At 43.8% G+C, this 24,992-nt stretch overlaps 1 protein-coding gene across 1 annotated transcript; it reads left to right on the top strand.

Moving 5' to 3' along the window:
- LOC117054356 (solute carrier organic anion transporter family member 1C1-like) lies at nt 1-24,912 on the top strand. Its single transcript, XM_033163092.1, is given in 16 exon segments — nt 1-577; nt 3,179-3,330; nt 5,760-5,901; nt 5,996-6,128; nt 6,834-6,955; nt 7,150-7,296; nt 7,432-7,530; nt 7,732-7,977; nt 8,265-8,429; nt 10,786-10,981; nt 14,432-14,588; nt 17,161-17,345; nt 21,043-21,071; nt 21,074-21,106; nt 22,334-22,451; nt 24,416-24,912. Coding segments are annotated over 15 exon segments (2,124 nt in total). The 5' UTR covers nt 1-577; nt 3,179-3,201; the 3' UTR covers nt 24,639-24,912.
- Nucleotides 24,913-24,992: the final 80 nt, after the last annotated feature.

The raw sequence follows: 24,992 nt of genomic DNA, 5'->3' as shown, positions 1-24,992 counted from the left end.
AGAAGAAAGTTTCTTCGTTACACCATCCGCCCTCCCCTTTGGTTGGCAGGTTCCCCCCATGAAGTCTTTTATTTCCTGGGAACCAGCAATTAAGAAGATCAGGGCTTTAGAAAGAAAAGAGAGAGGGAGAGAGAGGGAGAGAAAGAAAGAAAGCTTTATCACATGCATGCTGTCCAACTTGCTGCATGTCGCAAAGAAAGATCTCAAGAACTTTTAAACCATTTCTGCTGTGAAGAATTCCAGCTCCTGCTTTGCTCATGTCCTTTGTGTGTCCTGGAATTTGTAGTGGGAGAGAAGAAAGACCAGACTTGAAGGTGGAGGAGTAAACAAGAAAAGACCGAGTGAAAGGGTGATACCGACCCCACAGGCAAAACAAAGAACTGTTCTCCCCACCCCTTCGGTCTTTCTTGTCTCCTCTTTCTACCTCCAGATATAAGATCTACCTCACTGCATCGTGTCTCAGACTGGGGTTTCCCTCAAGATTCTTCCATTTTAAGGCTAGGAGAAGAGATACATATTTGTTTCTGAGTTCACCCTAGAAAAGAACTACCAGGGACTGGAGGTCGCTACTGCCAAGGTAAGGTTGTGTCTGCATCCGCTCTGCCTTCATCCTCTTCTCAAAAATTGTCTGTCTTCTTTGTGGACAGAAGCCTTTCTCTTCTCATCAACTGGGAGTAAGAAACACACACACACACACACACACACACTCAATCAATCAACTAAGGGGACTGTCTAGAAACATGACTTTTTCTATAATGTCAGTGCTTACAAAGAAACGAATGGTTCTTTAGAGAAAGTTGTTGTCACGCTGGTGCCAAAGAACGAGAAAGAGGGAATGGGGAAGCTATCATTTGCAATCGTTTATTGGTTGTGACAAAAGCTTGAAAACGATTCTGGTTAACATGAAAGCCGTTGCATGATTGTAAAGCTCCTGTGCCCTTGGCATTCTCACTGATACTTCAGAATTTTTAGCGAAAGCACTGCTGTATGGTAAGCTCCTTGGAGGCAGGGACCTGTTTCTTTTCTTTTTTTAGATCAATTTTTAAATTTCTTTTCAAACAAATACAAAACCAAAAAAAATCTTGTTATCCTTTGCGTACATTGATGGCACTTTAGAAATGCATCTTGATCATGGTTGCAGTCATCATCATTATTATTATTATTATTATTATTATTATTATTATTATTAACTGCAATCTTCTGAAGTGTTCCTTTAGAATTAATAACACTAGTAACCCCAGTTTATTTGTTTGCTTCTTCTTTTATTAAATTTGCATTCCAGTTCTTCGTCCAAAGATTGCAGGGAGGTTTACAACACAGAACACAAAAGTCAGTATATTTAACACAAAAATAAAAAATCAGATGCAATTATAATAAGAAATGCCTAACGAAATACAGATACTTACAAAAATTACAGCATGGTAACAGCCATGGCCACAATATTTTAACAATTATTATTAATGTTTGTGTTTTCAAAAGATGGAACTATTCAGAGAAGTTTGCTTTGTGAATAATAATAAAGGGATTTAAAATTGTTAAAGGTTCTTTAAAAACAAACAAACCACGGAGCGCCTCAGAATGGCGCACGCTTTGAATGTTCATAGGCCCTCTGTCCTTATGTTTGCTTCTTGGAGAAACTGCTTCCCATTCAAACCACAGTTTGGGAATCTCTGGGTTAGCGACTTTTGTTTCCAGAGTGGCAAGAGAGGCTTACGGTAATTATCTTTTCAGCAGAGTGTTGGATAGACATGAGAAGTGAAGGTGTGCAGACCTGGGAGGAGAAGATTCCAGCTAAAAAGTGGCCCTGGTGTGAGCCAGAGTTTCTGTGAAGGGGACAGAACAGCTGTATTTTTGTCAGGCTGTCAATTGATGTTTTTTACTGTTGTTTTTATTGACATGTGCATTGACATTATAATTTTGTATGCTCTATACCACCTTGCTGTATTTTTACGAAAGCGCAGCCTATAAATATTTCAATAATATGACATATATCCACCTACTTCAGTATTGTCTATTCTGCTTATCAGGGTCTCAAAAGAAGCCTTTCTCATCACTTGTTACCTCATTTTAATTTGAGTGGTTGGGATTGCTACCGAGACCTTTCTGAATGCAAGCCAGGTGCTCTGCTACTGAGCTATGATCCCTGCAAAGGAGCCTGTCTGGTGTATCTCTGCATGGTTATCTGCTCCGGCTTTGAATCTTCCCTATCAGCCTCGGCTGGAGATGAGATGTTCTGTCTCCATCTCTGCATCCAGTGTGGCTAGGTGACAGGAGCGAGAAACACAAGTTGGAGTTAACTCTGCATATACTTGTCGGAGTGTCAGCCTTAATGAGCACAGCATCTCACCCCCAGTAGGTCTTGCCCCATGGATCAGTTGCCGAGACTGAAAGTCCCTGCCTCCCCACAGCCATCTAAGTTCCCACCTCTCCAGGGTTTTTCCCCAAGCAATCAGAGACTGTGCCTCTGTGAATTCAACCTCTCCTCCACCATCTTCATGCCTCTTCTGGTTCCGGGTGACCAGGGAGGAGGGGAGCTTGTCACAGCAGGAGGGGGAGACACCCGTGCCTCTTCACCAGCTGGACTCATCTCTGCCTTTTGGCCTCCTTATTTCCCTCCTTCAGCTTCTGCCTTTGATTCTGGACTTCTCTCTGCCACTGACTCTCCCAGCTCACTAAGTTCTGTTACCTCTTCAGCTTCCGACACCTCCTCTTCCCAGCCTTCTCCCTCTTCTCCATTTGACCACTTGTCATTTTCCCACTCCACAGGCTCTAAGCCTTCTTTGCTTGGTGGTTCCCTAGCTGGTTCCTCCAACCATTCCTCTGCGTCCAACTAATCCATGACTCCTAAGGCAGAGCTGCAGCAGAAGTGTCTGCCCTCTGAGGAGGTTGCCCACTGGATCTCTGAATGAGTCTTCCAGTCGGTGACTCCTGCAGAAACTCGACAGGGAAAGTGTCCCCTGGGGACAGGTCATTCTTCCACCTATACACACTCAGAAGTGCATTTCCAGGTGCAAAGTCAGCACCTTAGAGCGCCCCCTCCCTGGAAATGCTCTGAACCACACAGGTGTTCTGCTGATAACGTGATTCCTTAGGAAACATCTTTCACATTATAGAAAGATCTCCCTGGACATAATAATAATTAAAAGGGTCTATATAACCATTTATTTATGTCTTTCAGAGTGATTGAAAGGGAAAATTCAGATGGAGAATTCATCCAAAGAAAACACTCAGCTTTTTTCAAAAAACACAATCCTGCCCATTGACAGGTCTTCTTCAAGATCAGAATCCTCAGCTTCGAAGGAGAAAGGAACTATCTGTGGAGGAATGAAGGTATAGTGTAAAAGAGCTGTGGATTGTGGACTTGGCTCGTTTGAAGGGGCTGAGAATTCGTCACTGGGCATAGTATTTCCCTGACACTTTTCAGCCAAGCCAAGACTTTTCTTGTTACAACCCAACTCAAATACAAAGCATCCAATCCCAATCACAGCATCCATTTAAAGCTCATATTTTCCCCTGCGAACTGTTGTTTACTCCTTCACAGAGCTATAATTCCCAACCAACCTGGGAATTATAGCTCTGTGAGGGGAATGGGGGTCTCCCAAGAAGTCTCAGCGCCCTTCCCCCCCCCAATATTAATAAATGTTTATTGATGCTCTTCACACACATACACAAAAGTGTAAAAAAGGGGAAAAAGAAAGAGAAGAATCACAAATTTGACAATACTTAATACTTAATCGCTTATACAATTATACATATTCAAAAAATTTCATAATTTCTTCATCTCAGTTCCTTCTTAGTAACACAAAGAGAAAAAAGGAAAGAATAAAAAGGGGGGGAGAGAGAAGAAGAAAAAGAAAAAAGAAAAAAATAGAAAGAACAAAAAAAGAGGGGGAGAGAAATAACAAACAAACAAACAAACAAAAAACCATAAACAAAAATAAGAGGGAAAAATGGAAATAAAAATAGGAGTAATACTGACTTCCACTTGTACTCTTTATAACATTTCCCCCCATTATCTCCACACACAGAATCAATTTAGTTAATTGCTTCTTCATTTTTCAAATATTGTAAAAGAAAACATTATATTTCTTATCTTACAAGGATTCTATATCTGCCAGGAGATGTTCAGAATTGTAATGTTGTTCCAAATAATCTTTGAATATTTCCCATTCTTTCTGAATTTTTTGCTTAGAGTAACCTCTAATTCTCCCTGTCAATATAGCCATCTTTGAATATTCTATCATTAAGACTTGCCATCCATTAATATTAGGTAGTTTATCGTTCTTCCAATTTCTTGCAATCAAGATCCTGGCAGCTACAGTTGTGTACATAAAGAGAGGTCTGAATTCTTTTTTTAATTCCTGTTGGTATTATTCCTAATAGGAATGCTTCAGGTTTTTTCTTAAAGTCTCAGCGCCCTTAACCAATGACATCTCCCAGAATTCTTTGGAGGAAGTCGCGGCTGTCGAAACGGGTACCATAGTTTTTTAAATGTATGGTGTGAGAGCAGCCTAAGTCTGTCCCAATAAAAATGGAGCCAAAACTGAAGTTTGCTGCCAGTCTGGTACTGCAGAAGTGAGTTGGGGGGGGGGGGGGCGAATTGTTCAGTGCCTGTCAGGTGTTCCGCTTGGCCGACGCAAAACAGCACTTTTGAAAGCATCAAGGCATCTCTGAACTTTGTGTTATTGTTGGTGCGGCTGAGTCGTTTTGCAAGACATGCACACACCAAACTTGCACACAGAGGTCAACACCTTTTCCCGGCACCAGAGCACACGCTGACACAAATCGTCTCGTCCAAGTCTCGGGGCGGAGTGGCACTTAACTACTTCCCCGTTTTGGAGAATTAAAAGCAAGTTGTGTTCATTAAACTTGCATTATGAGACAAATAAGATCATTCCCCCCCTCTGCCTGCTTCAGAGGTAATCCGATTCCTTCACTGAATAAACCTTTCAGTTGCCACCGAGCCATTAAGGAAGCGGCTTATTGCCTCCAAAAATAGACAGACAATCATATTAAAGCTCCAGCAATTTCCCCAGGGTTGGCGTTCTCTCTGCGCTGCATATAGGATTGCTGGCTAACCAGAAAAAGGAGGCTTTTTGTTGTTGTCGTCAATGGATTTCAGCTGTTTTAACAGGTCAAGGACATGGAAACTTAGACCCAGGGGCCAAGCCTCTCTATTTCGCCCTCAGGACACCACACCCCTTCCCTAGCCTTCTCCCCAGGTCACACCCCTCACTGGCCCTGCTCCCAAACCCACACCACACCAGACCCAGGAGAAACTGGGCTTTATACCCCAGGAAACCAGGGGAATTTGCCACTGAGATCTTGGTTCTGCCCTCCCCCCCCCCAATGCCCAGGAATCTCTTCTCCTAGGCATCCTTCAGATACCAGACCTTTATTTTAAAAATTCCCACTGCTGGAAGAATGAGAAAGATTCAGTACCTAATTGTGCATATTAGGGAAGATTACATATGGGAAAATGTTCATATGGTACAGTAAAATTCACACTAAAATCCTAATGAATGTTCATTGTTATTTTAAAATTGAGGATATTTTGATACCATCGTGTAATTGTTATTTTGTAATTTTTTTAAAAAAATGGATTGATTTTAGAACTATGAACCACTTAGAAGCCATTATGGCATCTAAGTGGTATATCAATCAATCAATCAATCAATCAACCAACCAACCAACCAATCAACCAATCCAAACTGGTGAAACATTTTTAAAGCACCGCCCTGTCTGTTTGCTCATTGCAGATTTTTCTTGCTGCATTGTCGTTTGTTTACTTTGCGAAAGCTCTGTCAGGAAGTTACCTGAAAAGTACCATCACCCAAATAGAAAAAAGATTTGATATCCCTTCGTCCCTGGTTGGCCTGATAGATGGCAGCTTTGAAATTGGTATGTGACACACCCCAAGATTTTGTTGCTATATCGGCACTTTGCAGATGACGAGCTAAGTGTACCTAAGTTAGTCTCTCCTTGCTTCCTAAAGGGAACCTTTTAATAATAATCCTGGTCAGCTACTTTGGAGCCAAGCTTCATAGGCCAAAGATCATCGGAGCTGGTTGCCTGATCATGTCATTCGGGACATTTTTGATAGCCATGCCGCAGTTCTTTATGGGACAGTAAGTACGCCACAATTTGTAGCTGCCGCTTCGCAAACAAATGTGTAAAGCTTAATCGTTCCTTCTGTTTCCAAAGTTCAGGGGGTGAGTGCCATTCCTTGTGTAGATAAAATTGCACCATTCATGGTCAGGGAAACTCCAAGGTTTGCAGAATTACGGGCAACTAGGGGGGAAGGGCACACAGGGAGGGGGAGCCAGAGAACAGTCTGAAAGTGCTGAATGGCCATGTAACGTTGAATGGCTGTTGTAGGGACCCCCCCCACCCAGAAAAAACAGGTGGAAAAATAAATGGAATAGAGTATTCTTTAAAAGCGAGGCATGGCTGGCTGGCTTGCATTTCATACTGCAATGTTTTGCACTCTTTTTATAGCAGGCAATTTATATGAGGGTGACTTAGAATGGAGAATTAAGATTCTCTCCCTGTGGGATGCCAATTTTGCCACCTGTGGCACCATGCAACTCATGTTGACAGCTGTGGAAATTCAGTACAGGGTACAATACGGCGACCAAGACTCAGGCCGGCTCTACCATTAGGCGGAATGAGGTTCACCACAGTTGATATACATGAACTATTCATTTCAGTGTAGCCCTTGCCTTCAATTCAGGTAGCCTTCAACAGGAGCCTGGAATAAGCTTAAATATATACCCCCCCTCCACCGTGTAACAGGTGGTAACTCTGTAAAGAAACTGTTGGTTTTTACACAGCTATAGGTATGAGATATTTTCTTCCTCCTCCAATTCAACTGTCAGCATCTCCCCGTGTCTCCAGGATCAGAACCAGCTGCCTGTCTCAGTCTTGGAAAGAGCTCAGGCGCAAATGCATGCAGGTAAGAAATGAAAAGAAATAACGGCAGCACTGCTCCAGGAAATATAATGTTGGTGCAATGATTCTTTCTGGCAGCTGCTTTGGTGTGATTTGATGGGAAAGGGTGTGTATATGTTGAAAGTCCCGTTAGTTGAGTGTATTGGGAGAGAATGATGTCAAAATACAAACGTCGGTCTCTTGGGTTTGTGTGAACAGGGTGCGAAAAGGAAGCTGGAATTTCCATGTGGATTTACGTTTTGCTGGGAAATCTGCTACGTGGAATTGGGGAAACCCCGATCCAGCCTTTGGGGATTGCGTACATCGATGACCACGCCACAGAAGAGAGTGCAGCCTTTTACATTGGTATTTTGTTTTTCAAACCGGGTGGTATTTCTTCTAGTTTCTCCCTCTGCCATACCAGATGGTTTGTCCATTCTTATTGACCCTGTCAAAGTGTAACTTTTCAGTCTAATGTGCCTGTTCTGCTTCCTTTTTCAGGGTGTGTGCAGACGGTTGCAATAATAGGCCCCATCTTTGGCTTTCTCCTGGGGTCCTTGTGTGCCACACTGTATGTTGACATTGGCTTTGTAGACATGGGTGAGTCTGAGGAAGGTTGCAATGAGTCTGTTGAACACATCCCAATCATTGAGGTGGGTTTGGCTGAAAGGCCCTGGGTCGTCCAGCGAGCTCCATGGCCGAGTGGAGATTTGAACCCTGGTCTCCTCCATCCTAGTCTTGACACTCTGACCACTGAACCGTTCCTACTGGTGACTGACGTCTTCATTTCTTCCTCCCCAGACAGCATAAGCATAACTCACAAGGACTCCCAATGGGTAGGAGCTTGGTGGCTTGGCTATTTAATAGCCGGGGTGGTCAGCATCCTTGCCGCTATCCCTTTCTGGTTCTTACCGAAACATCTTCCAAGACCAGACACCCGAAAGGATTCCAGCACTTCCTCTGAGCAGTCCAAGTTCATCAACGAAGATAACAGAGAACACCGCATCACCTATCAAGAGCAAGTGAAGTTTCTCGAGATGGCTAGAGGTGAGGCGATGTGGCTGGTGAAATGAGTCACATTCAGATTTTATAAAATCTCTTTTTTCAAATCAGCTAGTTTGGTAACAGTCTCTACTAATTACCCTGACTTGCTTTCCTACCCTTGGGTGATGAACCATCAAATGAGCGCATTGAGGATGTGGCTGAACCACATTGCATTGAGCTTAGGTTGTGTTGGAATATTCTGAACCCTGCGTGGTCTTTGAAAACAATTTTGCATTTCGTGTTGCTTTCCAGTCACTTTGTCAATAGCAGGCCACTCTTTTGTTTTGCAGATTTCCTGCCGTCGCTGAAAAGCCTCTTTGGGAATCCAGTTTATTTTTTATACCTCTGCTCCAGCATCACCCAGTTCAATTCTCTCATTGGTATGGTGACTTACAAAGCAAAATACATTGAGCAGCAGTTTGGGCAATCGTCTTCGAAGACCAATTTTGTCATAGGTATGAATGCCGTGCTTTTTCAAAATGATTACCGTATTTTTCCATGTATAACATGCCCCCATGTATAAGACGCCCCCCCCCCTATTTGAGGGGACTACAAATTAAGAAAATGGGGGGAGATTGCCCAGAGTTGTTGAGCTTTTTTTAGGGGGGATTGCAGAAAATTGCTCACCCGCATGATCTGCATGGCCACTCGCACATGTTGCAGTAGCTGCTTACCGTCTGTTCCCTCGCCGTCAGAAGCCAGCAGTTGTCTGCCCAATTGATGCAGCAGCAGCCAATCAACAACAAGCCACCAATAGCACACCCAATATCCATTGACAATATCTGGATCGTGGCAGCAGCCAATCAAACGTCCCCCCTGTGCGCTATCTATGTATAAAACAAGCCCAAATTTTGAACCTTATTTTTTTTAGTTAAAAAAACCTTGTCTGATACACATTAAAGTACGGCATGTAAACAGATGCCACTCTGTGCTAGCTTTGCTGAGTGGAAGCTAGGTGTGGAAACAAAGCATGGTTTTCAGGCCAGAGCTTTCTTTGGGTATGTCAGAGGCTGCAGAATTGCGAGGCAAACATGGAGCTTCAACCGAGGGTTGAAGCCCATGCTAATTCTCTTCAAAATACACTCAACTGAAATTAATAGCCCCGATGGACTTGGGTCCATTAATTTCAGTGGATCTGCTTTGAGCAGAACGTAGCTGGATGCAACCCAAGCGTTTTATTTTTGGACCACTTGTATTACACTTTGTTGCTCTCGTTCCTCGAAGATGGAAGTTGGAATTTCTTGGCATGGCAACTATTCAACTAGTATAATCTGTGAGTGCTGTTTAGGAGGAGAAAAAAGCACTCAGCAGCAATTATTGCCCATAACACAGTGCCTTCCATTGTATGTCAAGCTTTTCTTAGTGCTAAGCCTCTAGCTGTGTGAAACAATTTAAGATTATGCAAAGCAGAGGAAGTGCCACGAAGAATAGGCAAAAGGTTTATTGCTGTTATTATAGGAACAACAGTCACTGATCTGGTGCCCTCCAGACTTTTTGGACTGTTGACCATGCTGGCTGGGGCTGATGGGAGATATAGTTCAAAACATCCAGAGGGCACGAGTTTGGCAAAGACTGCTATAGCATAATAATGCAAGACACCCAAACAAGTCCCAATATGTTGCCTTTGGGCAGTAGGGAGATGAGAGGAGATGAAGGAAGAGGAAAATGGTCCACCTCAGATATTTCCATATTCAGCAACTATAAAAGCATATTAAAACTAGAAGGAGGGGGGTGCCCAGTGCCAGGCACCTTCATGGGGAATTTTGTGGTTTCTCGAGCACCCAGGGCCCCAGGGAGTTGGCACCTATGAGCCCATGGGACCAAATCCATCCCTCCCAGCTTCTCTATTTGACCCTGGGAACTTCCCCCAGGCCACGTTTCTTGCTTGCTGTGTTTCATAACCTCCATGAACCTTTCTTCTTGTCTGGAATGTGTCTTAACTCTGTTAAAATGCTTGTTTCTTGCCTGGGTAGAGACTAGAGAAGGGCCTCTGAGTGTGTGCAGGAACTCTACCATTGCATAAAGGCAAAGCTGGCATGATTTGCTCCCCAAGTGTTTCCCTCTGGGTCCAATTCAGAAGGTATGGAATACCAAAATCGCGTACAAGTGCAATACGGAATGCGCCTCAAAGCCCAAGCTCCATCCAAATGACCATTCATTCAATAAAGAGAAGTGAATGATTTTTACACAGCTGAGGCACTGCTGCTGCAATTTGGGTGATTGAGGGAAATGCTACAACACTCCCGGGGATGTGAAAAGGTTCCCCCCCCCCCAGTCTGTGGATTACCCTTTAACAACAAGTACACTTGTAGATTCTTTGCTCTTTATTGAATGAATAACACTCATACACTTGTACCTGATTTTGACATTGCATACATTATGTAACATGACCCGGAAGCTGTCTGCGGACAAACGCTGGCTCCCTCGGCCTATAGAGCGAGATGAGCACCGCAACCCCAGAGTCGGACACGACTGGACCTGATGGTCAGGGGTCCCTTTACCTTTACATTATGTAAAGATGATATTTAACAAAACGGACACTTGGTGGAATGTAAATATCTTATTTTTACATTTTGCCTTTGGGAAATTCTATATAATTACATACAGAGTTATGTGAGCTGTATTTCTGTATTTCTCTATATTCCTTTGTGTTGTGTTCCAACTGAAGGAGCAATAACGGGCACTGGCTGTTTTGTATTTGTTTTTTTTTACTTTTTTATTGGGCTACCAGAATTTTTCAGGGGAATTCTGTAGGTCGCTAAAAACGAGACCAAGCCATATTGATTTTCCTCTTTGTTTGAGGGGCTGTAGGTCTCATCAATATCCCTGCTGTGGCTTTGGGGATATTCTCCGGAGGGCTGATCATGAAGAAATTCAGGCTGAATGTTTTGGGGGCAGCCAAGCTGTCCCTGGGATCCTCTTTCTTTGGCTACCTCCTCTTGGTGCTTCTGTTTGCCATCGGCTGCAAGAATGCTGATGTGGCAGGCCTGACCATCTCCTACAAAGGGTACGTCCAACCAGGGCGGGGCTGGGGAGTGGCTTTGGCGAAATGCTGTTTGAAATTGACTTGCAAGAGCAACTTCTTCCTATACTTGTGTGGACTAACTTGACCGCTTTGATCTAGGTAACTCACAGCTTTCCAAGTGCCTCATAATGCTCAATCTGCACTGGCAAGAGCATGTTTTTCATTAGCGTAGCGGCACCTGCTCTCTGGAACTCCCTGCCTTTTGATATTAGGCAAGTGCCTTCATTGTAGTGTTTTTGATGTCTGCAAAAAGAACAAAAAACGGTTCAGGTTAGCTTACTAATACATGAGTTTTTATTACATACATGTGGTTGTTTTTTTTTAAAAAATGTGGATTTTATCTATATTATTTTATGATTTTCTTGCTATTTTTAATGAGTATTTTTAACTGCTTAGAGATAGGGTTTTGCTTTTTTTCTGATTCAGTGGTATATAAATTTTAGTAAATAAATAAATTAAAAAGCTTTGAAAATATACTGCAGCTAATATGCTGCTTTTCACTGCTACTGAAGTTTTCTTCAGGAACTGCAGCACACAAAGTCGACATGTGTGTGATCTACCGGCTGTGTTTTCGGCCATGTGAATTTTCCAGACAGTCTTAGTACCAGCACCATGCATTTAGAGCATTCTTGTACCACTTTAAGGGAAAACACGCCATGCTCCTTCTGGGGTAGTTCGTCCACCTTTGGCCCCCATCCTGCACTCAGCCCTCACCTGTGGCTCCTAGAAGCTGTCAGCATGCGACAACACAGAAAGGGCTTCGACTGGCCAGATAATCAAGCGAGGGTAGCTGATAGATATTGAACTCTTGATGAGTTGGGGCAGGCATCCCCAAACTCGGCCCTCCAGCTGTTTTGGGACTACAACTCCCATCATCCCTAGCTAACAGGACCAGTGGTCAGGGATGATGGGAATTGTAGTCCCAAAACAGTTGGAGGGCTTAGTTTGGAGGTGCCTGAGTTAGGGGGTTCCCCTGCATGCATGGCAGATTGAGTGGATGAGACCAATAGTGGGTCCAACATTTAAGACAGTGGTTTCTGCATATCCTGCAGAGGCAAATGATGGGGCTTGTCTACCTGGAAATGTAGGAGAAGGAAAACTCTAATCCTCAACCTCGTTTGCCTTGTGGGATAACGTCTTGCTCTGCTTTCCTTTGGACCACATCAGCAAGGCCAAGAGGGGGGTGGGACTTGTCATCTGGGCAGCCCAAGACCTCCATACACACTACCAAGGCTTGCACCCCAGGAAGGTCACTTTGGTGCTGCTAATGCAGCGGTTTGACTCCCCCCATGGAGGCACACTCCATTGCCTGTCGAGACAGACAGGTGCCAACAAAATACACTTTAAAAAGTCACGGCTTCCCTCCAAGAATTCTAGGAGCTGTCATTTGTTAAGGGTGCTGCCAAGAGTTACAAGGACACCCCTATCCCCCTCACAGAGCTACAGTTCCCAGTGTTCCCTGGGAAGAGGGGTTGATGGTTAAATCACCCTGGGAATTGTGACTCTGTGAGGGGAATAGGGGCCTCCGCACAATTCTCTGCACTCTCAGCAAACTACAATTCCCTGGATTGTTTCGGGGAAGGTATAACTCTTTAAAGTGGTATGACATTGCTTTAAGTGTACAGAACAGGAGGGGCTTTAGTCTTATGGTAAATAGCTTTTCAAAAGATGCCACCCCCTCCCCGTACACACACTATATAAGCCTTCTAAAATTCTGACTCTGGGATCAGTATCCCAAAAGGAAAAATGGTTTCCTCATCCAACCCCTGGTCTCAGATACACAGCCTCTGGCGTACTGGAAATGTTAGCATCTTTGCCTTCGAAGAGGTTGATGACAGTGCCTGGAACAGTAAACATGGAAAAGCTTTTCTCGGATAAAAGGATGTCATGTCCTTGAAAGCAGGCTTGCTGAGCATGTTCAACATTAGAGGGGGAAATGCCACACCATGGTGGCCGGGGACAAGGAAACAGAGCCGGAATCAATATCCAGTTCATAGGCCTTCCTGTAATCTTTTGAAAGGTTGTAGTAATCACTATTGGCAGTTGTTGTTGTATCACTATTGGCAGTGACCCCATCCAAAGAGACTAATATAGAGTGTAACATGGCTTCGCCTAGCTGCTATTGGCCATTCTTCAATGAAGCATTATTTCTGGAGTATTTTCTGACAACCTCTGCAACCTAGTCCGAGTAATTCATAGCCCTGTGCACCTAGAGCCAGGGGTAAGGAAACATTTTTGACTAGATAAAGATCGGTTCCCACCCCACAGACAAACTCTGACAGGTGGGCTGTGAAACCCACTTGTCAATCGTGCAATGCCATTATGACATCATATACTGTAAAAATCCCTTGCACAGATTTGGCGCTGCCTAGTGGGCAACTGGGAATGGCAGTGCAAGGGGCAGAATTCCCCAGGCGTTGATTGTTAAGACAGTTTTGGGAATTGTATTCCTGTGAGGGGAATAAGAGCCTCCAAACAACTCTGAGAACCCTTAACAAACTACACCTCCCAGAATTCTTTGGGGTAACTGTTTAAAATTTAAATGTATGGTGTGAATGAGGCCGTTGATTAAATTATGGGCACCTAGCACATCATTGTTTTCTTTTAGAAAACAGGTGGAAGACATGCTTTTTTCCACCAGGCTTTTGGATGTGGAGAACATCAAGGGGTGGAATTTTATGAATAGTTTACTGCTGTTGTTACGGGTTGTATTGAAAAGTTTGCTTTCCAGTTCTTGTGTTGTACAGTTAGGATGTGGTTTTGTGTTGCAAACTGCCCCACAGCCGTTTGGTGAAGGACTATAGCTACGTCTGTTTTGGGTGCAGAAGTTCAAGTTCAATCCATGACATCTCCAGGCAGCACTGGGAAAGATAACACTGGAGAGCCACTGCCAGGCAGTGTTGACAGTACTGATCTAGATCGGCCAATGGCCTGACTCCATATGAGACACCTTCCTCTGTATATTAATCAATTACATTTCTGTTGACCAGGCTGGCTGGGGATAATGATTACTGGAGTCTGCAATGTTGCAGGGAATTCAGTGACTATTGGGTTGTATCCAGTGGAGTATTAGTGGCAAGGAGAATCCTCCCCTCCTCCCTCCCTACACAGACACAGCTTGCTAAGTGGAGCATAGCTGCTATGCTATCTTTTTGGCTGCTGAGTGTCTGTTGCTTACCAGGAGGGAACCTGTGGGGAGGTCAGCGCGGTGCAAAAGCAGCCAGAGAACTGCGGGATTGGCTCCTCCAGTGCATTTGCACCGTGCTGACCTCTTTGCTGTCTTCCTCCTCTTCTTCCTCCTCTCCTTTCTGGAGAGCCCCAAAGTTTGCATAGTAACTGCACCCCACCTGCAGAGCTGCTTCTGTCCCCACAGCAGCCTCCTACAGACTCCGAAAAGCCTCTTCTAATTATTCCCCCTTCCCTTTTCTCCAGCCACAAACAGGTGGAACGAACTCTGTTTTCAGAGTGCAACTCGGGCTGCATCTGCTCCAAGAATGAATGGGACCCCATATGCGGGGAAAACGGAATCACCTACATCTCGGCTTGCCTTGCTGGTTGCAAAACATCCAATGGAAGTGGGAAAGACATAGTAAGTGGCTTCTTTCTGACTGGTCCCTCCTCTGCTTTGATAAGTAAAGGACCAATTCACGTGTTTTTGCAATGTCCTATACTCACAAAGTTTGGGGAGAAAATGGTGAATTATATCAATATGACTGTACAAAAAAAAGCTGAAATTTTCGGAGGTTATTATTATTATTTTTTAACTACATACCTGCTATATCAAATTTGACAACTGGACCATGTCAATGGATTCTCTGTGACCTTGCTGTGATAAAATGGTTGAGGTTGCTGCATTGGAAAAATAAAAGTGTATGGCTCCATTTATTCAGTGGACTGAAGGCATGACTGCACTTGTCACATATGAGTCGATTGCTTATAGACGTAGACTTTCCATGGACAAGTATAATGGAATTTGGAGCTCATTTATATGAAATGCAGTAGGTTAAAATGGTATTTGTTAACTGTTAACAATTGGTATAGTGATCTACTAAACCTTTTTCATTTTTCTTTCTTCGTAAAAAAAACCCACTTGTTATGTGTTGTATTTAAATTTAATTCTCACAACCCATCTCATGGTCATTTGCAATGGTGGAATCAAGCTGGCTCCAGGACAAGTATTAGCTCCCAATGTGGAATTGCAAATGTCAGGGCTCAAGGGGGCTAACAGCCCCCCCCCTTTTACAAGAACAGTTGGACCAGTGGCAGTCAGATACAGAGGGTGGAGTGAGCTGCAGCTTCCCCCCACCTCCTGTTCTCCAGAACATGCTCTCCATAGTCTGCTGCCTTGGTCGTCTTTGTGCTCTGCTTATAAATGCCACCAGCCCTACTGCCCTAGTGTCAGGGACTGGACTGAAGGGGACAAGATTGAGCCGCCGCCACCCCCCACCCCCCGCTTCACTTCCTGAAGCTTCCAGAGAAGAGGAAGGCAGTGTTGAATTACAGCAGTGGTTTGAGGAAGGTCTCAGCTCAGAGACAGGTAGAGACAGAAGTGATGGGAGGTGTGGGGAGAAGACGAGGAGGCAGAGCCAGAGCAACCAGCTGACACATTGTCATTGGAGAGTATTTCTGACCCCCCTTCTCCCAGAACCCAATGTTCGTTGAGAGTGCAAGAGCAAAGGACTCAGAGACAATTAGCCCCTGGTAGCCACCATAAAGTGGAGTGCAGTTGCTAGGAAGGGAGGGGGCAGGAGCTCAGTTGGAGCAACACCATTAACGGGAGACTGACTGCATTCCTTTGTCTCTTACTGTGATGATTGAATAAACTCATTAGTAAGAACTCTTCTTTGTTTTTCTCTGCTTCTTGCTGCCACTGGGGGAGGGCTAGAATTCCCCGAAGCCTAACACCTAGTTAAGAAAGGAAAGAAAAATGGTTGCCCGTGTCTGCTGATGCAATGTCATAAGGTTTTTTATTGGTGATGGGAGGTACCCATCAAAGTGGAATAGGATGTAGGATCCACCATATTGAGGTTGGTTAGACCTAGAGGGCACCTTGCTCAAGATCCCTTACAAGTGGCACTGGCCCTGCCCAGACCAGGTTGATTGCAACCTGCCCTATAGCCATGGATGGCCATCTATCATGGTTGCTTTAGTTGAGATTCCTGCATTGCAGCGGGTTGGACTAGATGACCCTCGGAATCCCTTATGATTCTATGATTTCAGCACAATGTAGCTCATATCTGTACTTGTTTCAGCACCTCTCCCCGTTGCAAGTCCATTGGTTGGATCCAGAGACATGGAAGTCCACTCACTGGATAAGACACAGTCAGCTCCTGTGAATGGATGAAGTGGGTGCCAATCTCTGCTCTCCACTTCTGTGTGCCCCCTAAAAAAATTGTTACAGAGGGACCCTCAAACAATGTTGGAAATGGCATTCATGAGGAATGTGGAAACAGCACCTCTGCTGTATCAAACCTGATTTCATTCCTGGAAAGTCAACTTTCTTGAATAGAAGGACATTTTTGAATCCAACCCATTTTGACCTTAGTCAAATGTCATGGTGTCAAGCTGTAATGCCAGGACTTTTGCAAAAGTGTATTGCTATCAAGTTGTCACTGTGCCCCTTAAAGCATTCAAAAACTTCTCACAGTGTTTGGGAATGTTTTGCTTTTTAAACTGTTAGGAACAATGTGCTGGTTTTATTTTTATTTTTTTTAAAGGCCTTGATTTTCTGTAACTTTGGTCCATGATTAGCCTTGCATGTCATATTTACCATCAGGACCGGTGCTAGGTATTCTTGCGCCCTAGGCAAGACCACCTTCTGGCACCCCCCTGCCAAAGCCTGCTTTAGCGGGAGGTGGGGGTGGTGGAGAGGCAAGCAGCAGTTTCTCCGCTGTAGCAGAGAAGCTGCTGCTCGCCCGTCCTGCCCCCCACCAAAGCCTGCTTTAGCGGGAGGTGGGGGTGGTGTAGGGGGCAAGTAGCACCTCTCCGCTACAGCAGAGAAACTGCTGCTAGCCCGTCCCTCCCATCCCGCCCAAGCCTGGCCAGCGCCCCCTCCATTTTGGCACCCTAGGCAATTGCTTAGTTCGCCTTAATGGACGTGCGCCGGCCCTGTTTACCATACACCAGTTTCTGAATCCACATTTTTATGTGCTTCGTTCCAGATATTTTATAACTGCAGCTGTGTGGAGATCACGGAATTGTCGTCAAGGCAGTCTTCAGCTGTGATGGGACCTTGCCAAAAAGGAAACGAATGCCCCAAAATGTTCCTCTATTTTCTGGTTGTATCAGTAATCACATCTTTTACCCTGTCCATTGGAGGGACCCCTGGATACATTCTACTCCTACGGTGAGTAGCTTAGTCATTTTTCTTTTCTTTTCTCTTTTTTTCTTTTTTTTTTCTTTTCTTTCTTTCTTTTTTTTTCAACCTTTTTTTCTTTTTAATATCACTATCACTATTATTATTTTTACTATTATTATTATTTATTACTTTATTATCTTGGTAGTGTTCAATAGGCGATACAGCAATAAGATACAGTGTAAAGTAAGACATGGACAAATATAACTTCATTGTAAATAATTTTATTATTACTGAAAGGCTTGTTTCTTGTTTCTTTTTCTTCTTTTCTCTGTCCACGATTGTTGTTTGTTGTATCTGAGATGCTGGAATTTTGTATGTGGAAACTTTAAAGTATGCAAATAAAAAAAAAATTATAAAAAAAGATTCCATCCTATTTCAGCATTAATCTGCATTTTGTGTGGGTGTCATATTTATTTATACTATTTATATAACACACAAACATACATGATTTTTCAAAAAACTTAATTTAAATATGTAAAAAAAAATTATTTAATTGCACACAGTTCTCAACATATTTTATCCTAAAATGTGTGCTTTAATGCTTATGGTAACTTTTTTTTCCACCCAGGAAGTGTGGATCAGAAATCAAATTCCTTAAGCATCCTTTGCCAATTTCCCCTCCTCTCCTTAACAGCTAGCCCAGAAGTAGAGCGTCTGATCTACATCTAGCAGAGGGCCTGAGGGTCCCCCAGATTTTGTTGGACTTAAGTTCCCACCATCTGTTGGCTGAGCCAACTGGGGCTGATGTGAGTGGGCTCCAGCAACACCTGGAGGGCAACAGGTTTTCCAGCTGGGATCCAGTGGAACTTGCTTGATGTTGACGTGATGGTTTTCTGCATTTTTGACATGAGAAGTTGAGTCAGACCATTGGTCCATCTAGCTCAGCACTCATCTACCCCAGGGGTTTCCCAAACATGGGCCTCCAGCTGTTTTTTGGGCTACAGTTCCCATCACCCCTCACCACTGGTCCTGCTAACTAGGAGTTATGGGAGTTGTTGTTCAGTAGCAGCTGGAGACCGAAGTATGGGAAACTCTTATCTACACTGACTGAAAGTGGTTCTCCAAGGTTTCAAGCTGGGTTCTCTCCCAGCCCTACCTGCAGATGCTGGGGATTGAACCTGGAACTTTCCTTATGCAAGACATTTGCTCTACCAATTGAGTTGCAGTGTTTCCAGCATTCCATATCAGTGGCTGTCAGTGGAAAGTGGGGCAGGAAACCGCAAAACATTTTGTATTTATTTATTCATTTCATAAAATTTATGTGCCACTTGATTGCAAAAACAAAAACAGCAACCCTTTAAAGCGTTATAACCGAAAGCTAAAACGAGAAAACTGAGAGAAAATTACAACCCTACTTATGAAGGTAAAATACTGAAGCTGATTAAGATTACCTCAACTTTCTAAGCATCTGGGTAGGCTTGTCGAAATGAGAATGTCTTTAGCAGGCGCAGAAAAGAGGTTGGTGAAGGCGCCTGCTTGGTATCAATAGGCAGAGAGTTCCAAAGATTGAGTTCTTACAAATGTGGAAACATTGTGGGACTATGATGCAAAAAGGTCTAGAAACTTGAAAACAATGCTGCCGAGTGGAAGCCAGGCATTTATAGTAAAGATAAAGGACCCCTGGACGGTTACGTCCAGTCAAAGGCGACTATGGAGTTGCAACTCTCATCTCGCTTTCAGGCTGAGGGAGCCGGCGTTTGTCTGCAGACAGCTTTCCAGGTCATGTGGCCGGCATGACTAAACCGCTTCTGGCACAACGGAACACCGTGACGGAAACCAGAGCGCACGGAAATGCCACTTACCTTCCCGCCACAGTGGTACCTATTTATCTACTTGCACTGGCATACTTTTGAACTGCAAGGTTGGCAGGAGCTGGGACATAGCAACGGGAGCTCACTCTGTCGCAGGGATTTGAACCACCAACCTTCTGATCAGCAAGCCCAAGAGGCTCAGTGGTTTAGACCACAGCGCCACCCATGTCCCTAGGCATTTGTGGGACAAGGGTTGAACCAACCAAGTCAAAGTCTCTCATTATAGGCCTTCACTAATATAAGGGTATTGGGGGGGCAGGGGGCAGAGGGAGAGTCCTTGGTCTTCTTTTGCCTGCAAGTGTCTTACAGACAAATAATAGGTTCACTGAGTTTCTGTTACTGGGATTTGCGAGGAGGAGGGTTTACATCGCATCTGAGCCGCCATTGGGCAATACCAACATTCTATCCACATTTGTCAAATGTGTGCTGTTTCTAGGTCCCTGATTTGCCAGGCATACCTGATAAGCTGATCAAAGCTTTACTGCAGGTGGTACATTTCTTTTGTTACCACCTGCAAGTTTGGAAAATGCCCAATCCCTCCTCTTTTAATTTTTTTCGTGATTTGAGAGCCAGTGTGGTGTAGTGGTTAAGAGCGGTAGACTCGTAATCTGGGGAACCGGGTTCGTGTCTACGCTCCTCCACATGCAGCTGCTGGGTGACCTTGGGCTAGTCACACTTCTCTGAAGTCTCTCAGCCTCACTCACCTCACAGAGTGTTGTTGTGGGGGAGGAAGGGAAAGGAGAATGTTAGCCGCTTTGAGACTCCTTCGGGTAGTGAAAAGCGGGATATCAAATCCAACTCTTCTTCTTCTTCTTCTTTCTTCGGTTGTGGAAGCTTTCTGATTTTAAATTAAGCATTTGGGATTAAAAAAAGACTAACAGACCACCTGATGGAAGCCTGTTTCTGGAAATATTTCTTCATATTAGATGTGAGAAGGGGGTGCGGTTAATGATGTTGAACTTCCAAGTGTAAGTCATCTTAGAATCCTAAGGTGGCAGTATAATGCCAAGACTAACTGCTGGGACTTTTAAAGGGGAGGAAATTTATTAAAGATATAGCGTATATGAAAAGGTTTATGCAGATGTAGATGTGTAAAAGCCCCAATAAATTATTGGTTAAAAATTAGAATGGAAAGGAATCGCATATACAGGAATATAAAGCAAATCCGACAAAAGTCTGTATAGTTAAAGCTATGGTTTTCCCCAGTAGTGATGTATGGAAGTGAGAGCTGGACCATAAAGAAGGCTGATCGCCGAAGAATTGATGCTTTTGAATTATGGTGCTGGCAGAGACTCTTGAGAGTCCCATGGACTGCAAAAAGATCAAACCTATCCATTCTTAAGGAAATCAGCCCTGAGTGCTCACTAGAAGGACAGATCCCGAAGCTGAGACTGCAATACTCTGGCCACCCCATGAGAAGAGAAGACTCCCTGGAAAAGACCCTGATGTTGGGGAAGATGGAGGGCACAAGGGGAAGGGGACAACAGAGGACGAGATGGTTGGACAGTGTTCTCGAAGCTACCAACATGAGTCTGACCAAACTGCGGGAGGCAGTGGAAGACAGGAGTGCCTGGGCGTGCTCTGGTCCATGGGGTCACGAAGAGTCGGACATGACTAGCAACTAAACAACAACAACAAAGCAGATCCAACAAGCCTGTTGCCTGCCTACCACTGGCTAGAGTTTACTAGCTTCTCCAACCCTCTTTCCACTCCTGCAAACCTCTCTCACTTTCTTTGCTGAGTCACAACTGTCCTGTAAAAAGTACAGGCAGTTCCTCCTCGAGATAAGCACACCTTTGCAGCTAAGTCCCGCAACAATGTGTTTTGAACGTCATGCTTTTATAAACGAATGTTTTGTGCTTCATATATTTCAGATGCATCAATCCACACCTCAAATCTTTTGCATTGGTATCTACACTTTAGCCATCCGAGTTCTTGGTAAGTATGAGTCAGACTCTGTGTCTCACTGGCATTTATTCATTTGTTGCATTTATTATTGTTACTAATTTAATTTGTATACTCCCCGTCACCTGCAGGCGTCAGGGCGGTTCACAACAGCACCCATTGGAGGATTTGTACTGCCACATTCATGACTCTGGATTTGCAAGGAAGTCACCTTAGTGGCTGTGTGGGTGGGAAGGGGGAAGCTCTAGGGGGTCAATCTCAGGGTTGTGGCTTCAAAAGATTCCTGCAGTGCTGGACAGGCGGAGTCCCCCAAACCCAGGCGACCCCTGAGTGGAATAATGACACAAGACAAACGTTCTATGGGATTAAAATTGGCCACAACCTTTATTAAGATTCAGATGTAGGGAGACGTTGGTTCAGCATTGGGTGTTTATCCTATCCCAGCCCCCAGCCGGGGATCTGGAAACTTCAGCGTTATCCAGAAGGTGTGGGATTGGGCTGGCTCTGGAACATAGGTAGCAAGCAGGAGCCCGCCCCCCCCATTTCCCTTTGCTGGAGGGTGAGGGCAATGACAACCTCTTGGTGTATAGTCAATGCCTCCCCCTATACCCCTTTAACTGGAACCCTGGTATCGCAGCTGCACTGGGGGTGTGGGGTCATTGCCCCACACCCTGCCCCCATTTAGGAAGATGACTAAAGGATTAAAGGATTCCGCCCAAGGCCTGAAACCTCCAAAGTTGTGACGTTTTGCTATGGGAAAGGCGAAACCTGCCAATGCAGGGAAAGGCCCTTCAACAGTGGCCTTAACATAGCAGCACCTGCGTACCTGTGGAGAAGAGGTTAAACTGCAAAATTAAGAGTTAATTGAGGGAGTGGAGGGTGGGAGAAGCTACACCTTCTATTGTGTGGGCTGGATGGTCCCTCCCCTTACCTGGCCAATCCCCCTGGCAATGCCTCCCCCAGGCAGGATTGGACGCTGGCTGAGGTAGGCGGGGACCACAGGTATCCAGCCTGGGGAAGGCAATGCCAGCCCGAACTGGCAGGAGCTTGTCTGGGATCCAAGGGGGCTGCGCGCGACCACCCAAACGTCGCTCCCCATTTAATGTGGGGAACGGTCATTGCAGGGGCTTGGACGAGATGATCCACGCGGTCCCTTCCAACTCTCCCATTCTACATATGACTCTGTGAATGGCAGGGGAGTTGATGGGCAGAGTGAGCAGGGACATGACCCCTAATATATATTTGTTTTTCTTTGTACAGCAGGAATCCCGGCTCCTGTGTACTTTGGAGTCTCAATAGACACAACATGCCTCAAATGGGGAAGCAAAAGGTGTGGAGGTCAGGGAGCTTGCAGGCTGTATGATTCTAATGCATTCAGGTAACTGCGTTTGAGATTTCTTTTCTGCATTTGTAACCCTCAAGTCTTCAGAATCTTCTCTGAGTTTAGTAATAACTGGAGAACCTAGATCCTTGGGGAATCAGCCGTCAGTGGGTTGCTGGTCGCCTCTGATGTTGAAGGGGATGTGAATAAGCAAGAGGAGTCCCCTCTGGCTGCCATTGGCTTAGCTGCTCTGAAGTCACAGAAAGGCACGACAGCCTACATCTAGACCATCTAAATGCTGATAGAGACCTGGGAGGACGTTTGCCTCTAAATTCTAAGGTCAACAAGCAATTTCTGCTAAATTAAAGGCTGCCCACAGTTCATGGCCTTACAAATAGCATGTTCTTAGCACAAATTGGGTGGTTGCCTGTAAATGGGAAAGCCATTTAACAGGCAAGCATTTGCTTAATTCTATTGATGTGGAATATGTTTCATATTACCGGGAGCATGCCTGATGAAGCTGGTCTCTCAGCAGAGTTGGTGGAAGGATGTGCTGTAAATGACCTTACAAGAAAAAACAGAGTTCAATTCATATTGATTCAGACCATATACGAACAATGGAATTGTTTTATTGTGTATCTTTACTTCTTGATGCTTGTGTAATTGGGTTTTGTTTCTACTTGTAAATGGCTCAGAAGCCCATTCTAATAATAATAAAAATATGATCAATCAATAATAATCACAATCAACAAAATATAGATTCATAACAATTATATTAAAATTAGTTTATAATTAATAAATATAATAAACAATAGCAATTTTATTATCACCAACTAATAAAAAATAATACTTGTTAATTATGAATAATAATTAATAACAGCCGCAACAACAATACATAATAATATATTATATATTCAACTTGAACCAATGGCTTCAAGTTACAAGAAATGAGATTCCGGCATCAGGAAAAACTTTCTGACAGTAAGAGCTGTTCAACGGTACAGCTGACTCCCTTGGAAGCTGGTGGTTCTCCTTTTTTGGAGGTTTTTAAGCAGAGGTTGGATGGTCATCTCTCATGATGCTTTAGCTGAGATTCCTGCATTGCAGAGGGTTGGACTAGAAGACCCTTGGTGTCCCCTCCAACTCTAGAGTTTTATGATTCTATGATTCTAATATTGCATCTGAGAATTAGCACTAAGGCAAATCCATATTTTATGGTGATTCATGTAATTATGAGTTTTGGCAACACAATCAAGCAAAGGTAGGTAGGTAGGTTTCTTTCGGCCATGTGGCCCATATCACATCGCAAAACACATTCATCATAGTACACACAGAGTAAAACAATTTAACAAATTTAAACAATACAGTACGAAACCAATTTTAAAACAACCCATTTACACCCTTCCATCTAAGTCACACTGAGATCTGAGTAGTCCAACTGAACTAGTTCTTTTTAATTAAAATAAAAAATCTGTTAAAATTAATTTATCACCTATTTTATCGCACCAATAATAGGTCTTAATTATTTTCTGCATTGTCATAAATGGGAAGAGAACCATTCCTCTTCTTTGTAAATAGCACATTAGTCAAAAACCTAGCGACCATATGGGTTCTATTAGGTTCCTCGTCATTTAATAAGTAAATTTATTTAGCATCCTGATTTCCATCTTGGGTTTTCTTCAAAAGTGGAACCAAAAATTTGGACCGAGCTGCCAAATGAATTGGACAGCAAAAAATATATGCTGTAAGGATTCTATGGAACCGCTATTACAGTTGCAAAGGAGGGAGATTTGACCATTGGAAAGTCTATTGCCCAAAACATTTGATGGGAAAACATTAAATCTGGCTTTTACACAATCACAATCTTAAACACAATCGCAATCTTAAACACAATCACAATCTTAAAAACAATCACAATCTTAAACACAATCGCAATCTTAAACACAATCACAAACTTAAACTCAATCAAGCGAAGAAGCATCAGTGCAAGTAATGGATTCAAAATTCTTTTTGCCTCACAGGTATATCTATCTGGGCTTGACTGTTGTTCTAGGCACCATGTCTACCTTCTTAAGCATCGCTGTCTTGATCATCCTGAGGAAAAGATACACCCCACACAACGAAACCATCCCAGCCATTGGAGAGAGAGAAAGCACCTCTGTTAAAAGCAGGAAAAGCGACTTCGTCAATAGTGACCACGTGATTCAGACAACCTACTGGCCAGAAAAAGAAACTCGGCTTTAGGAAGACTCGGTGTATTTTTAAGCGGTCTCTCTTCCAACATGGAATATTCTGACCTATGTTTCATTATAAGTTAATGTGTTTGAATGAGAGAGCTGGGTGGTCGGGCACAACTTTTTTGCTAAATACAATAAGCTTCCAAACACCTTTCTAGAACTTGTAGAGGCCTTTTTTAAAAAAATGCAATATTGCATTTGCCTTTCTCAAAATGCAGAACAAAACTCTTCCTTCTCCACATGAAAAAAAAATCTGGCTTGATGTATGCAGCAGTCCTTGAGAGAATATTCTTTTTGGAGTAGTTGTGGCTGGTTTGCCATCTCAGCATAACTAAGAAGCCATTTTGCCATTGTTCCCAAT

Source organism: Lacerta agilis, chromosome 10, assembly GCF_009819535.1.
Source record: "Lacerta agilis isolate rLacAgi1 chromosome 10, rLacAgi1.pri, whole genome shotgun sequence".
In the NCBI taxonomy this organism is placed as follows: Eukaryota; Metazoa; Chordata; class Lepidosauria; order Squamata; family Lacertidae; genus Lacerta; species Lacerta agilis.
Note: the sequence above shows the minus strand (reverse complement) of the source record. Positions and strands in the feature narration are given on the sequence as shown.